The sequence below is a fragment of the Camelina sativa genome, chromosome 11, assembly GCF_000633955.1.
Source record: "Camelina sativa cultivar DH55 chromosome 11, Cs, whole genome shotgun sequence".
Taxonomy (NCBI): domain Eukaryota; kingdom Viridiplantae; phylum Streptophyta; class Magnoliopsida; order Brassicales; family Brassicaceae; genus Camelina; species Camelina sativa.
Window position 1 is genome coordinate 3,682,678 of NC_025695.1, and position 16,102 is coordinate 3,698,779.

The 16,102-nt window shown below is 37.6% G+C and overlaps 4 protein-coding genes across 6 annotated transcripts in view; 2 read left to right on the forward strand and 2 right to left on the reverse strand.

The window, feature by feature from the left end:
* The window catches only part of LOC104721450 (dynamin-related protein 3A), an 8,012-nt gene extending 2,377 nt beyond the window's left edge, over positions 1-5,635 (reverse strand). The window contains exons 1-17 of one of the 2 annotated variants that reach the window (XM_010439434.2): positions 5,062-5,635; positions 4,691-4,973; positions 4,552-4,580; positions 4,341-4,442; positions 3,967-4,035; positions 3,829-3,888; positions 3,319-3,432; positions 2,884-2,932; positions 2,676-2,785; positions 2,078-2,170; positions 1,855-1,947; positions 1,712-1,777; positions 1,012-1,083; positions 696-809; positions 511-606; positions 348-387; positions 83-231 (exon numbers count right to left, since the gene is read on the reverse strand). In XM_010439434.2, coding sequence (XP_010437736.1) covers positions 83-231; positions 348-387; positions 511-606; positions 696-809; positions 1,012-1,083; positions 1,712-1,777; positions 1,855-1,947; positions 2,078-2,170; positions 2,676-2,785; positions 2,884-2,932; positions 3,319-3,432; positions 3,829-3,888; positions 3,967-4,035; positions 4,341-4,442; positions 4,552-4,580; positions 4,691-4,973; positions 5,062-5,463 — 1,941 coding nt within the window. In that variant the 5' untranslated portion in view covers positions 5,464-5,635. Of the gene's footprint in view, positions 1-82; positions 232-347; positions 388-510; positions 607-695; positions 810-1,011; positions 1,150-1,711; positions 1,778-1,854; positions 1,948-2,077; positions 2,171-2,675; positions 2,786-2,883; positions 2,933-3,318; positions 3,433-3,828; positions 3,889-3,966; positions 4,036-4,340; positions 4,443-4,551; positions 4,581-4,690; positions 4,974-5,061 lie in introns of both variants that reach the window. The other variant, XM_010439435.2, reaches the window with a different exon arrangement.
* Positions 9,553-10,311, forward strand: LOC104721451 (costars family protein At4g33640-like). The gene is made up of 2 exons (XM_010439436.2): positions 9,553-9,750; positions 9,940-10,311. Exons 1-2 carry the CDS (start codon positions 9,670-9,672, stop codon positions 10,135-10,137), a joined length of 279 nt encoding a protein of 92 aa, XP_010437738.1. The 5' UTR covers positions 9,553-9,669; the 3' UTR covers positions 10,138-10,311.
* On the reverse strand, positions 10,338-14,402 carry LOC104721452 (protein EXECUTER 1, chloroplastic-like). Of its 2 annotated transcripts, none has more exons than XM_010439438.2 (12): positions 13,907-14,402; positions 13,692-13,808; positions 13,527-13,592; positions 13,326-13,432; positions 13,147-13,228; positions 12,172-12,894; positions 11,960-12,083; positions 11,551-11,720; positions 11,195-11,269; positions 11,001-11,093; positions 10,750-10,903; positions 10,338-10,662 (listed from the first exon to the last, which is right to left on the reverse strand). In XM_010439438.2, exons 1-11 carry the CDS (start codon positions 14,282-14,284, stop codon positions 10,811-10,813), a joined length of 2,028 nt encoding a protein of 675 aa, XP_010437740.1. In that variant the 5' UTR covers positions 14,285-14,402; the 3' UTR covers positions 10,338-10,662; positions 10,750-10,810. The 2 variants fall into 2 exon arrangements, with proteins under 2 accessions (XP_010437740.1, XP_010437741.1); XM_010439439.2 differs by having other exon boundaries at positions 10,338-10,673.
* Positions 15,047-16,102, forward strand: part of LOC104721454 — a 2,545-nt gene continuing 1,489 nt past the window's right edge. Inside the window, exons 1-4 of the mRNA XM_010439442.2 lie at positions 15,047-15,501; positions 15,583-15,678; positions 15,771-15,811; positions 15,963-16,080. Coding sequence (XP_010437744.1) covers positions 15,304-15,501; positions 15,583-15,678; positions 15,771-15,811; positions 15,963-16,080 — 453 coding nt within the window. The 5' untranslated portion in view covers positions 15,047-15,303. The remainder of the gene's footprint in view (positions 15,502-15,582; positions 15,679-15,770; positions 15,812-15,962; positions 16,081-16,102) is intronic.

Consider the following 16,102-nt stretch of genomic DNA (forward strand, 5'->3'; position numbering starts at 1 on the left):
AAAAGCAAAGCAAACAGTATGAGTCAAACAGTTAAGCACATATTGACAATATGAATCATCTAAGACAGCACAGGAGACACACCTCTTTTAGATAGATCATCGACAAGTTATGAGACATATCCTCAACAGTTTCACTGAATTGTTTGTTTAATAAGTTATCTTTAGTTACTGCTCGAGTATCACCCCCTCGGAAAATTGAAGGGATACCCCACCTTGTATCACTCGCATTTGCTATCATATATCAATAAAACCAAAATTAAAATCTACCCAAAAATATAAGGTATTAAAACATCAAGACAAGATATGATGAAAAAGAAGGCCAAAAATGACAGCGATGGAAGTATTACCAGCTGGTGCAGCTTTTTCGGCATCTGCAGATACAACTCCCTAAGAACAAGTCATGAGTTAAGTGTCAAATAGTCGCTCTTTTACTTGAAAATGTCTTATTTGCTCATAGATCTATAGGGCCAACCCACAGTGCACGATGATAAAACATTTGAAATGACATACCTGATCAGCAACAATTCCATTAGCTTGCCTACTGAGAAAGGTTCTAGATTTCACCTGACTCGCGGAAGAAGATGTTCTATCAGGCTCCACTGTGTCCTGATACGTCAATCTAATGTATAAGAAACAGTGCAGAGCATATAAGAAAGAAAACCAATTTTAATGTACGTGCTCAGAGTACTTCATACTTTTGGCCTTGCCACAGGATGGGGAATCCTCGAAGACTTCACTTGTTGCATTGCAACTTCCACGGCCTTGGTTCCACCAATAAAATTTGGATGTGAAGTGTTTATGTAATCCATCTGCAAACGGCATTCAAGAAATTAACACCACCATTGAAGCAATCATGACCACCAGCACTAATAATTTAGTTCACAATTTAAAATAAAGTATCAATCAAAAGCGAGGAAATCACCGCTCAAGATTAAAAAAAGGTTCAACAACTCAAATTCAAACAAATTCTTGGGAAAAAAATTCTAAAGATTTTCAAATCACAAAACAAACCTCCATATCAATGATATCTCCGATCATTGCTTCTGAGGGTTCAAGACCTTCTCGCAGGAAATCCCCAATAACCTCATCCATGCGCTTTCTCAGGACTGGGAATCGCTGTAACTCATTCATCATACATCTATGGCTAATCTGTAGAGAAAATTAAATTTATGACGAAATTGAAATGAATGTTATCATTTATCAACAACAAGCCAAAAAAAAATTACCTTTATTAACTCATCAAAAATGAACCTAGCGCACTGAAGGCTAGGATCTAACAAACGAGATATTTGTCTCCTAACAAGAACTTCAAATGGTACCTATGCAGAATAGAATGAAATCAGGAGACTGTAATTAGATATCATGGGAAGTAGAGAAACATATGTATGCTTGGAAGCCCTGACAACCAGGATAACTTCCACACATGCTGAAACATGTTAAGAAACCTACATCTGGAACAAATAATGCGGATCTTGGACCAGTTGCATTCTGAATTGCAGTCCGAATATCATCATCTGTCAAGTCTTCACATGGATCAACCTCCTGAAGAGGCAATGTGAAGCAAGTCAATCAGTCTAAATTTACAGGAATCCACGTCACGTAGCTCCGACAACATACACAGATTAAGTATCTAGCAGACAAGGAACCGATCAAGTAATAACAAACAGTTCAGATGCTCAAATTGACAATTGAACGTCGTAGNCCCAATAACCTCATCCATGCGCTTTCTCAGGACTGGGAATCGCTGTAACTCATTCATCATACATCTATGGCTAATCTGTAGAGAAAATTAAATTTATGACGAAATTGAAATGAATGTTATCATTTATCAACAACAAGCCCAAAAAAAATTACCTTTATTAACTCATCAAAAATGAACCTAGCGCACTGAAGGCTAGGATCTAACAAACGAGATATTTGTCTCCTAACAAGAACTTCAAATGGTACCTATGCAGAATAGAATGAAATCAGGAGACTGTAATTAGATATCATGGGAAGTAGAGAAACATATGTATGCTTGGAAGCCCTGACAACCAGGATAACTTCCACACATGCTGAAACATGTTAAGAAACCTACATCTGGAACAAATAATGCGGATCTTGGACCAGTTGCATTCTGAATTGCAGTCCGAATATCATCATCTGTCAAGTCTTCACATGGATCAACCTCCTGAAGAGGCAATGTGAAGCAAGTCAATCAGTCTAAATTTACAGGAATCCACGTCACGTAGCTCCGACAACATACACAGATTAAGTATCTAGCAGACAAGGAACCGATCAAGTAATAACAAACAGTTCAGATGCTCAAATTGACAATTGAACGTCGTAGGGACTCAACATCTATACAAACTGGGAACAAGTCTTCCCTAGAAAGCATTTAGTAGTAAAACGCCATGCCTCAAAGAGCTCAAAGTCAGAAATATACTACATTACTTCCATGTGGATAATGTCACTACCTAAACTAAGAAATATAGCAGAGCCGATGCTCAGTAAAAGTTTATATTGTCGTTCGAAGGTGTAAACTTTCTCTATCTATGTCAATGAAATGAACCTTGAACATCGAAGATCATAAGTGTATCAAACAAAAGTAAGGGAAAGCATTGGCTAAAGGTAATTTCTAATAAATTAACAACGGTTCTAGCTCACGGAAAAAGGTTAAAGATGTACAAACGAACCTCCAAACTCTTAACAAAGATTGACTGAAAAATATAGTGAATTCTTGCTCCTCCAGAGAGCTCGGACGTAGACATTTCTTCACTCTTCCCTTCCAGCAATGAAGAGTATGCTGTTTAAAAACAGTTAGCCATGAGACTCACTACGAAACATGCAAAACATATAACAAATATCCATTGTCTCAACTGCAATATCGTCTTCAGATATTACCTTCACAGTATTTAGAGAGAAAGTTGAGGAGAAGAGCTCCTTGACCAGCCTAAGAATTTCAAGGATAGTAAAGACCCACAGAATAGGTAAGCCTGATTAGTTGAAGTAAAAATAAAAGAAAACTCATAGACATGAAGCATGTCATAAAGAAATTAAAAAGGAGATTGTAAGAAAGTCTCTTCAAATGTAAATCCCTTAAACAAGTTAAGTACTCATTGGCCGAAAATCTTTCCTACAAATAAGAACACCTTCAAATGCTAATTCTATGAATGTCACGAACTCTGAGCACATACATGAGTAAAAAGTCTTCAAATGAAAAGACTCTAAGCAAGAGACACCATAAGATGGAACAAATGGTACCAAAGCCAATAACAGCGTTATTGCTAATAATGAATTATGATAAATGGGTGGCTAATTGGGCAGTAATAAACATACCCTAGATTCAGTTATTTCACCATAGCTCTGATGCTCCTTAGCTGTAGCAACCAAAGCATTACTTATACGCGACTTCAAATCCGGAAGCAGCACCTTGATATGTTGAACAAGGATCTAGAAAAAATGCAACAGAAAGGCTAGCTTCTATTAGACATGTTCTAATATAACAAGTACCAATGTCAGGTATGAAATATACGACATGCTATCTATTAGAAGTAAGAAAGGAAAAAAAGGACTTCTCAAAAAAACAAAAACGAATTTATCATATGATCCTGTTTCATCAGAAGATATACATGTGAAGGCAAAAAAATATCCTGCAAAGGCCCTTTTACAGACTAGGGTAGAATCCGCACAGGCCATGTAAGTAGCCTTAAAATGTGAATAATGCAAATAAAACTCCAACATCATCCCATATAAGATAATTCAACATAGAGAAAGCGTCTCCCTTATGCCTTCCTGAACACTGATAGAAATAAAGAAAAAAAAAACTCTCAAAACTGCAGAAAATACCTGATTTAACTTCTTTGCTAGCTGAGGGATGCCCAAACGATCGGTAAGACCATGGTAAGCCTGTAGGAACCAAAAAAGTTGTTATATCAGGAAAAGTAGCAAGAGTATCAGAAAGGGAATAAAAAAATGCTATCATACAGGACGACTCCGGAAGAATTTCTCCTCTGCGATAAGTGCTTCCTTGATTGTGCGGTTTAGCAATATATCCTGTTCATAAAATAAAAAGGTTAAAGTAAAATTATACACTGTAGATGGAGACACCACAAAAACTAGACAAAAAAAATTATCACCATTGCATTAAAATGATGAAATTGGAAGGAAAAAAAGCACTGGGAAAGCTAGATTAATAAGAAAAATAAAGGAAGAAGAGGCAGCCTACTATATGATAGCAAGAGAAACATAAGACAGATAAGCACAGAAGCAGAAGTAAGTAAACGCAAGGCACATAAAAGAAGAGCCACGCAATGAAGAACAAATATAAAATGTAATCGTTTGAGCAACCATGGGTTTACCTCCTGGCAACGATTTACAACTCCCACATATCCAAGCCGAAGAGGAACAACATTTCCGAGTAGGAGATTTCGAGCATCAGTACCTTTGTCCATAATATCCAACTGAAAACATGATAAACAATTTGGGTAAAACACATGAAAAACAGGGATGCCTATCTTTTCGGCTAAACTACAATGACATCAAAACAAACGTTGGACTGGGTACATGTACCTTTGTGATTACACCTATCGTTCTACGACCTGGAGACGGTAAAGATACAAGGAAGACCACAGATGAGTAATCTCAAAAAGAAGAAATTAAATAAATCAAATATTTCTTCTCATTGGAAACTTGTTATAGCAGAACTTACCATCAGGATCTGCATTGCTAGCGATCTGAAGAGCATCAGAGTTTGCTAAATCGGTATTAGCAGGGGTAACAGCCAGGATCAAGCAAGTATCTGACTTGATGTAAGACAAGATCATGGTTCTAATACGTGCTTCAATATCAGAAGGCTGGTCACCAACAGGGACCTTGGTAATACCAGGCAAATCCACAAGCGTGATATCCAAAACATTAGGTGAGTAAATCGTAAGACGAATCTGTTTATCTGCTACACCTTTGTTCTCTCCCACTAATCTATTCGTCTCAGCCTAGAAAGATATTTAGAATTCATACATTAATTAAGAGCTACTAGAGAAGAAACGATAAGAGCAAAAGGAAGAGAAATTTATAAAAAACCTCAATCTCTCGACGAATCTCAGAGAAATCATAGATACGAGTGTGTTCAGGAAGGTGACGAAACTCGCCCCACTCGTCGTCGGATCCGCCATTAGAGCGGCGTTTAGTCTGGACAAGCTGAAGAACAAGAGGACGACGAGTGCAAATATCATTACCACGGGGGAGAAAGTCACGGCCGACGAGAGCTTCAAGGACGCTAGACTTGCCACTGCTCTGGCTACCAACAACAGCAACCTGAGGAAGCGCGATCGAAGACTGGCTTCCGAGCTGAGCGAATATGTCCTGTAGCTTGTTAACAATCGGAATCACGGAAGATCCCAACGGCGCGGCCTTGGTGGTGGTGGCGGCGGTGGGAGAAGGCGTAGACGGAGGAGTCTCGCCGGTGACTTGCTCAATCGTCATCGATGGGGGATCGGGATTTTGAAAGAATCAAGAGGCTAGGGTTTTTGGCAAAATTTGGGAGAGTTCGTGCGCAAAAGAGAAGAGAAGAGAAGAGAAGAGAAGAAACTGGAGAGAGATGGTCAAAATTATTATACTCTTTTCTCTCTGATTGATTTTTTTTTTTTTGTTCGTGCTCAACTCTATCTATCGCACACAATACAGACGACGCTAACCTTTCTTTTTTTTTTTTGGAATTTTGTTTTATATTAAAGATAAAAATTACTTTTACTTGCGCAGGAGTTTTAGAACCGTGATGAAGAGTTTTAACTTAATTTACATTATGAATTTTTATTTTTAATTTAACCTTGATCTCCAAGGTCCCAAAGTCCAAAAAGCTCACATTTTCATAAACTTTAACAAATAAATATACTAACAACATTCTAACAAAATCAACGAAACATATTTAATCAACGAAACATATTTAATTCTGAGAAATATCCTAGAATAACACTACTTTAGGTTAAATTAGCACACAAGTTTAATTGTTCCAAATATAGCATTTGTGAATATTAAGTATTTAAATTAAATAACAAAATTTATTTTTAAAAGAGAACAAAAAAACAAACTCACGGTTCTTTTTAGTTTTCTCATATGAAGCTTGTGATGAATCTTCCAATCTGAGATCTTCATTTTCGATATCAGATCTTTCAATTAACTATTAAATCAAAATCGATAGAAGCTTCATTGAAGTGATTTAAGCAGAGATTCATCGAGTCCATTACCAATTGGATTCGGATTTGTAGTTTTGTTTAGTGTTGGTGATTTTAAACAGCGAATTAGAGAGATGAGATGGTTTGATGTTGTTAGCTCAGTCTTCTATTCCAATGGTGAGATCGAGATCTCAAGAAACGACTAGGCATGTGACTCCCACGTTTTAGTTGATGTTGAGAAGCCGCTTCCCAAATCCTAACAGAGATCTCTACATTGAAAGCTTCTTCAGCATATTTCGACACAGATCTGGCAAGTATCTTCGGCAGATGGGTGCATGTACGAAGGTGATTGAAAACGAGGTAAAACTTCAGGGAAAGACAAATCCTAAAGGTGATTAGTGTTTTACTTTATTCATCTTATTAGGCTGCGTTCTCCCTATTCTAATAAAAAAAATAAAACAAATTGTTTAGTGATTGTTGGAGAAGATGCAAATCACTTTTAATGGATTATGTGAGAGTATAGTTTTGCAGCTCTTCTTGTCACTTTGATTCAGTTTTGACATATTGAATAAAAACTTGAGAGTATTGTTTAATGGATTATGTTTGGTTTTGAAATTTCTAACAATGTTTATTCTTTGATGAATCACATGTCCAAACTGGATGGGTGTTATACGAAGTCAGCAGATATCAACACCATAGTTGTTGCATACCAAGTGTTTGTTATAATGTCATTGGGAACAAAGTAGTTGGTAAAATGTAAGAAAGTTTGTTGTTGTCGTTGATTTCGATGTAAATCATCACGATTCTCGAAGTCGTACAGTGCTGACGCAGCAATTGGAAGCTCGCTTGTTGAGGAATCACCATTGGAATCGTAGGAGAAAGACGAAATGAGGAGCATGATTTTCAGATTGAGACTTTTAATTGTTGCGGTGAAGAACTTAGGAGAACTCGTCATTACAAACATGGTCTTGAGTACACAAGCATCGATAATTTCCCTTTTGATGGGTTTCATTGGAATTTGTGGCTTCTTAGTTTCAAAATTGATTGTTTTGTGTATTTGGCGTGAAAGTTATATGAATCTGCTTGTATCTTCTGGTTCTAGTTATTCCTGTTTTGAGATTTTGGTATATTTAGGAATAGCTTCCTAAAATTCATGAACGCATTCCTAAACATTATGCAATCCTTCCTAAACATTATGAAATTCTTCCTACATTAGAATAAATGAATTTTTAATCTTCTATTTATATGGTGCCTTAATGTATCACTGATTACTCAACTATGATGAATTCATGCACTTTATTGTTTTCAATCATTACTCCATTACTTTAATGAAGAGCATCCTGAATTTCAAAGTGTCCTTCCTGAATACTATTGTAATTTTACTAAATTTGAACAAATGTGTTTCTAAAACTCTAGTTTTGTGTGTTTTGCTTCAATGTGTCAAATATTTGTAGATTACTCCATTAGTGAGGGGTAATGACATGTACATTCTGATGTTTGGATCATATAGGCTTGTATGAGCCAATCTAGCTAGTTGTTGTGTCAAAAAAAAAACTTATTTTTGGAAATCTAAATTTTCTATGAAATTCATCATGAAGTTCAAGGAAATCCTTCTTGAGTTTCATAGAATTCTTCCTGAATTTCGTACAATCCTTCCTAAATTTCATAGAATTCTTCCCGAAATTCATACAATCTTTCATGAAGTTCAGTCACAGTTAAAGCAAAGTCCTAACATAAACATCATATATGTCTAAACAACATATAGAGTAAAATTGAATAAAGGAACACAATTTCATCAGCAAATATCCAAAGTATACTTGCATCTTGTGTCATCTGAGATAGAACACGTAGCTTAGAGAAATATACAACCCCATTTCCTGCAATAAAAATTGAAATCATGGAATAATTTTCAGGAAAGTCTTCATGAATTCTTAACAATGCTTCCTTAATCTTCAAATGTGACTATGAAACGAATTAATACACGATCATCTGAACATCAACAACTATACATTAGAAGTATCTGACGATTTACTACACAAAATTAAATCACAATAAGAAACACCTAAGATTTGATTTTTCACTATTGATCTACAATTTGTTTGAAGCTAACCCACCACTGAACTCAGTACAAATACTAACAATGTTTCTAACTGCTTGGTACAGAAAAACAACATTCAAAGAGAACATCTTTGCGAAGCTGAGCACTCCGTCATCGTTGAGAAAGTTATAAAGGAATACCTAGTGTTCTTTAGTGAGAAGAAGATGACATGTCTTCCCCATTTTTTCAAATGTTGGAAGAAACATCTTCTGTAAAAGACTCCCACCATTCTCAACCATAAATGCCTTAACCTTCATTTCATTGTTACAGAGAATCAAGAGTTTCCTCAGACCCAACTACAATAGAATCTAGAAAATAAAAAAATTCTTCAATCCCAAGCCCAGATTCAATCAAACACATACAAGCTTATCAAATTTTAGGTTAAAACTAAATTGTAATCAGAGTTTTCTCATACCCACGATGAATTCTCGACTTTGATAACATATCCTCCATAGAATTGCATAAATAGCTCTCACAATTCACCTTAAAACATAAATCATTTACTAATTTATCAACGAAACCATGGGTCTCTTCCCCAAGAGAACAAATTGGAGTAGTGAAATCTCTTATAGAGCAATCAACACTTGAAAAGATACAAACTACGCTACAATCAAGAATAGATGATGAGCAAAGCAAATCCGTACCATAGTCAATAGACGGGTTGGAGTTAGATTCAGGAGGCGGAGATGGAGGCAGAGTCTCATTCTCTTTTCCCGGATAACGACTGAATCTGGGCTTCTTGTTTGTAGAGTGGTGAGAGATGTTTCTGTTTGCAGGTTAAAGAGGTTTACGAATCCAAAACTGGGAGGAAGAAGGGATTTTGAAATCATCATTGTCATCTTCGTCGGAGTTCCTCGTAAGCTCCGCCGGAGTTCCAAAAGCTCATAAACTTCGTCGGAGTTCCAAAAATTGATAGAACGAATTATGTGAGTGTCTTATTTATTTTATTTTATTTTAATAAAAATTGTGCTAAACTTGCAATTTTTAATAGTGTGTGCTAGTTTTAGAACAAAAACTTAAGATAGTGCTATTTTTGTGAATTGCCCTTTAATTTTTAAAAAATATATTTTTGAAAAACAACGTCACGAGATAAACGAATAAGAGTTTCAAATACTACAGTACTTTTTTTATATCACCGAGCTACATAAGATTAAACCGGCTGATGTTCTATTTAAACCAGACGAGGTGTGGTTAAATTATTCAATTGTTGAAGAAAAAATCGGTACGATAAGGTTTCAAACCGGTTCAGTGTGAGTATCTGTTTTTCGACAGGACAAAGAAGTTGGAGGATGTGTCATCATTAATCAAGCTGTCTTCATCAGATTGGAAAGATTCTCTTGCTCAATCCTATTCTTCTTCTTCTTCTTACAACATTCTCTCCAAGGATCTAATAAGGAACTGGAAGAAAGAAAGAAAAGAATGAACGTAGAAGAAGAGATTCAGAAACTGGAAGAAGAGATCCATCGTCTTGGTTCTCGTCAGACCGATGGCTCTTACAAGGTCTCTCTCTCTCTCTCTCTTCTTTTCCTCTCTTTCTTTCTCTCCTTTAGCTCTTCTTAGATCTCCCTATATCTGGAATCCACAATCTCTTTTATCTCAAGATCGTCACAATTACTCTCGTTCAGATCTAAAATAAAATAAAAATGGTTGATTGATATGAATCTGATCCTCAAAGATTGATTTGTTCAGGTGACGTTTGGAGTCTTGTTCAATGACGACCGATGTGCCAACATCTTCGAAGCATTGGTTGGGACATTGAGAGCCGCCAAGAAACGCAAAATTGTTGCTTTCGAAGGTGAACTCTTGCTTCAAGGTGTTCACGACAAGGTTGAGATCACTCTCCGACCACCACCACCACAAGCTGCTGCTGCTGCTGCCTCCTCCTAAGTTCCCATTTTATAATCTTTATATTCTCTCTGTTTGTGTGTGTGTGTTAAAATGATAAATCTCCAACACCAATGTTTTTCCTTTGCTTCTCTATTGGAAGAATCACGTACAAGCTTTTGAGCTATTTCTAAATTCTTGCATGCAACAAATATATTAACAAGAAATATTTCTTCTCTTCTGCCCTTATATATAAACAGAGCTATACAAAAGGGAATCTCATAACAACGCTTTACCAAGTTTATATATCCATAATAGCAATATCTGAAGAAACAAACACTAATTTACATATATCTAAAGAAACTTCACCAACTTTACAATCCAGTTTCCTTTCTGACCAAAGTCTCAGAATCAAACTAACTGACTGCATGATCAATGATTCTCTCGCGTGTTAAATCTTCTTGCTGCAAGTTAGGCACCTTAATCCAAGCTCCAGAGAGAGCGAGGAGCTCTATACAGGTCAAGAAAGACAAGAGTGAACCCTGATCTTGAAGTAATCTTATCCTAGGCATAACCTATCCCATGAATCTGCAAATAATCTAAACCATTTCAGTTACATCTTCCTCAGTACCAACTCGACTTCATATCTACTTGTGTCTCTAGGAGTATACTTACACAATGGTTACAGCCAGAAGAAAACCCTTCCTCGATTGTAGAGCAGAAGACCAAAAAGAAACTAGGCTTGAAGCCTCAGGCGGTTGAAGAACATCACAAAGTGATATTCAGGTGCCCAATAGACGAATCCGACGACGGGTCCTCCTTTTGCATACTGCATCAACCACATCACACACAAAAAAATTGTCAACATTTTAAGTTTCGGTCATGGACAAGTTAGTTTTAGTTTAGTGAGAGACGAAGAGAGGAACCTTGCCATCGAGGATTACAAGCTCGCCATCTACCCATCTCGGATTACGAAATCCAGGATCAGCAAGCCTACCTTGTCCTTTATATCTGGCAATCTGCATTTTTTAGAAAAAAACTCTATTATGAAGCTACACAAACCAGAACTTCAATAAGAACACATAACTAATGATAAATCTGAATAGCGTTGTAAGCACACCACTCCAAATTCTTCGGGGATGAGTCCTTTATGTGGGAGCTCATAACGTCTACCAATCTTTGCCCGAAATGCAACCTGTCATGGGATAAGACTATGGTAAGGCACACATCATGATATGGCAATAGAAAAGTAGTATGGAAGAGTTACTAAAAATAGAAGGATATTATTTATACAACCAAGTGACTATTGCATGATAATACTGGTTTTCTATGTAGTCAGAAAGGTAACAGCGTGTAATTTTTACCAGATTAGGTAACACAGTCCTTTGATTACGCAAGTTCTTAACACTGACCATAAAACCTACAAGTTTTCATATCTGTTTTAATACCTCATACAAGAAAAAACATAAAGCTAACCTTCCCAGCAGGCACATAAGGATCTCCGGTTAATTTCACAGCTTCAACATATTCATAAAATTCAATATCTGTTGGCTTCTTAGAATCCTTTCCACCTTTCCACTGGCCAAATTTGCGTTTTAAATGGATTACTTCTGATGTATACAGCCCATGTGCGCCAATATAAAGTCCTGGATAGAGAAGAACATGAAAATTAAAATCCATTTCATACTGAGAGCTGATGTGAGAAATATGGTATTTCCACGGAAAGTTACAAAACCAATAGTATTCTATCGCACAGATTCACTTGTCATACCCAAAAATTTCTTCTAACAGCTTAGCAACCAATACTAATAAAATGACAATAGCTTAGGAGCCATCAATAAAGAAAACACAAAACAACGCACATTCAATCAATTTACTCACTCACCGTCTAAAGGATCTAGTGATGGTGTCACATCAATGCGACGGAATTTCGTCAAACCCGACAACTGTTGACGGTTTTGAGCCTGGCTGAGAGTGAGGCTTAATAGCTCCCCAACATCCTTCAGCATCTGTAACATAGATTTCTAGAATAAGCTGCGCCTCTCTTTTTGAGGTAAAACAAGAAGAAAGACAAATAGCCTACACAGCAAAACAAACCTTGACAGAAATCTTCTTCTCTTTCTCAATAGATTTGGCCAGATCAACCATAATGTTATCAATCCTACGTCTACTATGGCGGCTACCTTTTCCATCAATTAGTGTACTTTCTACACCCTTAGGCTCTTGTACGTTTAATTCTTTCTCTAAGCGAAGATAAAACGAAGAATTCTCCACAGATTCCAGATTGGCAGGGGATCGAAGCGACTCTTTAAGAGGTTGGTTTCCAGAAAGCCGATCAACAATATCGCCAATAACAAATTTAACTGCGATTTCTCTCCCTCCTTTGTTGTCAACGATTTCATCCGTCACAGATTCCAATTCGATGTCAGCATCTTTTTCATCGATTTCAGCCTTAGTGCTGTCTTCCACATCTATATCTTCTATATTAAGATCGTTCTCTTCATCTTCCTCATCAGCTATCTGCTCAATAACTTTTGAGATGAAATCCTTGTCCACCCTTCCTGGCGCAGTTACTTTCATAACCTTGACCTTGACCCCAGGAATCATATCTCGCAGGAAACTTTGGAAACCAGAAGATTCCTCAAGGAGATCAGAATCATCATCTGAGTTATCACTCTCTTCATCTTCACTACTCTCGACGACAATATTACCCGTATCTTCCTTCCTTCCCGGTGAAGTCAAAAACCTACCAGAATTTAAAGTTCTGGAGGGCATAGTAGGTACGTCTGGAAAAATCTCCTTCCATTTCAAGTACACAGCCTGAAGAAGCACACATCCCAGTTTAACATCGAAATATATTACTCCATCTAGATAATCTGTAAACATTAATCTTGAGAGATAACTTAGGGAAATCACACTTTGCTATCTACTGAAAAAGTTCAGCTTCCTATAAAGAACCAAGTGAAGCATACCCCCAAGTTCATCAACTAAACCCGGAACATGATTCTCCAATGAATACCCCAATTACTCAAATTGGACAGTAACACCCTAGGATTAAGGAGTAAAAGGAACCTGCTTTTTGTAGTTCCCTTTTCCATCATGTGTCAGAAATATTTCAAAAAGAGGAGCACCAGCAGCAGATGTACTAAGTTGCCTGAGAGAGAAATGGTTGTCAAATAACACAATTTTTGATACACAAAACTCACAGTGCCACAGATAAATTGATAAGGAAAGAAGATAGATAGAAGTACCGAGGATTATAACTTCTTGCCACATATCTTCCATGCTCTGCAGTAATTTGAACAATAAGACCAAAAGGATCTTTGACATCTTCAGAGATACCTGACCACCAACCTACCTGCCAGCCATATAGAGAAGACGATGCAACACCAAGAAGAAGCTAAACCACAGTTAGAAAAGAAACGAAGATAAAAAACAAATAACGAGCTCACCAACCCAGCACCAGCTTTGTCTCGCAAGTCTACTGCATCCTTGTAACGCTCTTCTAGAACAGCTCTCTATAATAAATACAAAAAAAAAAGGAATCTTTCAGAATCAAATGTAAGTATCCCCAATAGTGTTCATAGAAGCTATGATCATAAGGAAGAGTTAATTACAAAGAAACTTGACATGACTTTGCCAACAGCATCATTCGTAGCTGCAGCTGCAATTGCCACCTTAAGGCTTGCAGCATCTTCATAGTCTTCTCGTTTGATGGCTCGTTTCAATTGCGACTGTACGTACACCCAAAAATATAAAATCCCCTCCTCATTAGAACAACAATATCATGAATGAATGATAGATAGAATGAATCATGAAGAGGAGGAGGAACCTTTAAGACGGAGAGAAGACGGTCTTGGTCATCGACAAGTTCGAAATGCTTCTTCCATCGCTCCCAATCCCAATCGTCTTGGTTCTCGTTGATATCCCCCGAATATTGCTCGACGTCGTCGTAAGCATCGTTATCCTGATTGGAGTACCAGCTCAAGACCGAATCGAAGCTTTTGATGGCGCTTTTGAGGACATCCTGAATCGCGGAGTCCCATCTAGGGCTATCATCATCGGAGGAGGAGCAGCGGCAGAGAGCTGTGGGATCGGGGAGACGATGAGGAGGGTAAAAGGGTCTTTTGGAGGGAGTGAGCCTGGATGACGTGGCAGCGGCGGGGGAAAAGGAGAGATTTTGTGACGGCGGCGTGGATAAGGAAGACATCGCCGGAGAGAGAGATGAGAGGGGGATGAAAGAGAGCTTTTTGTGGTGGTGTTTGGAGGAATCGAATATATTTGTGTTGTGTGGATGAAACGGGCTTTTAATTTGATGATGATGATTGTCCAAACGGTATCGTGCGTGTGTGACTCGTGAGTGTTTATATTATTGTATGTGTTGTTGTTATGTTACTAACCAACCAAACCTTCAAAACGTTTATTTTGTTTTTGGTATGCGGATGGATTGAGATAGGGTTAGAGCAACAAACGAACGCAGTAACTTTACTTATCCAAAACCTATATCCGGCTCTCGAACGTAAGCTTTCTATTCTCACTCTGGAGCTCTAGTTGTGTTTGTGTGCGTGTAAATAGAGTACATCGTGTTATCAAACGAGTTATACACAAATGAGATGAGATTATTTGACACTGTAGTAAACTTAACCTCACAAAGAGGAAGATACGTCGAATCCATGAACATGTATGTGACTAGGCTGGAGTGGAACCACTCTCCCAACTCCCAAGTGGTTCCCTCCTATCAACTTTATTAGTTTTTTAGCCAGGGGAGGGGACCTATTTAGAGAAAAAAAACTTCATTAACTCTTCTAATGTCTATTCGTAAGAGTTAGATTTGATCAAAATTGGTGGATACGTGGAGCCTCTGAATTAGTATTTTATTAGAACCGACTCTGGTTAAATAAAAAAAAAGCTGTGAATGATGATGATGTGGTCATGAATGCAAAATATCTTTGTAACCCCAATTATTAAATATCTTTCTAACAATAATGTAAGCTTGAGAAGTTATATCCTAAAGAAGAAAGAAGAATCAAATAAAAGAGAAGGCTTTGAGAGAACGTCCGGTGTGAAAGAATCCAGCTTTTCCCCCAGTAGTAGTAGTAGTTACCCAACTTGTGAAATCCTCTATTAACAAGGCTTCTCCGTTTCGATTTCTAAATCGTACACACCTAAGAAGGCGGATCTTCTCCTGAAGCAAAGAGCAAGTAGAGGAATTGTGAAATTTGGTGTACGATGGAGAGGAATGATGAAATCGAAGAAACCCCCGCCGGCGGACCTTCTCCACGATCCGCGAAATTGAAGCTCGGAAACAGAGCAGACCCTTTCCTTGTGGTTTGCAGATGCTTCAGCGTCGTCACCTCTCTCATCGCCATTCTCTGCGTTGTCGTTAATGTTCTCGCTGCCGTTCGCTCCTTCCGAGACAGCCACGATGTAATCATCTCTTCTTCTCTCTGTTCGCAGTCATTAGATTTGATCTTTTTCTGAAGCTTTTTTATTGTTTCTTCTGAGCAGCTCTTTGATGGAATATTCCGGTGTTATGCTGTGGTGATTGCTTGCTTTGTTGTTCTCGTTGAGACGGAATGGGGTTTCATTCTCAGATTCTCAAAGGTTCATACTTTCTCTTTTATCTCTTTCCTTTTTTTTTTCTCAATTTTTTTACAACTATGAATTGTTTCTGATATGCTCCTATTTCTACACAGGTTCTTGAATTCTGGGCTGGGAGAGGAATGCTTCAGATTTTGTAAGTTACCTTTTTACTACCTCTTGTGTTGGAGTGAATCTCGTGCTTCTGTTGTAATGTGATTTTTGGAGTGTTGCTTTAAGCTAATTTAAGGCGAGGATCTTAAGAATGAGACTGTTTCTTAGTTACTATATCTTTGTGTTATTTTCAGTGCTGCTGTGATGACAAGAGCTTTCCCTGACTATTTGGCTCAAAGGAAGGATCTCATGCTTCTTCAGAATATCGCTAGCTACTTGCTCCTTGCCTGTGGGGTTATCTATTTCATTTCAGTACGATCTCCTTCTTTTTTTT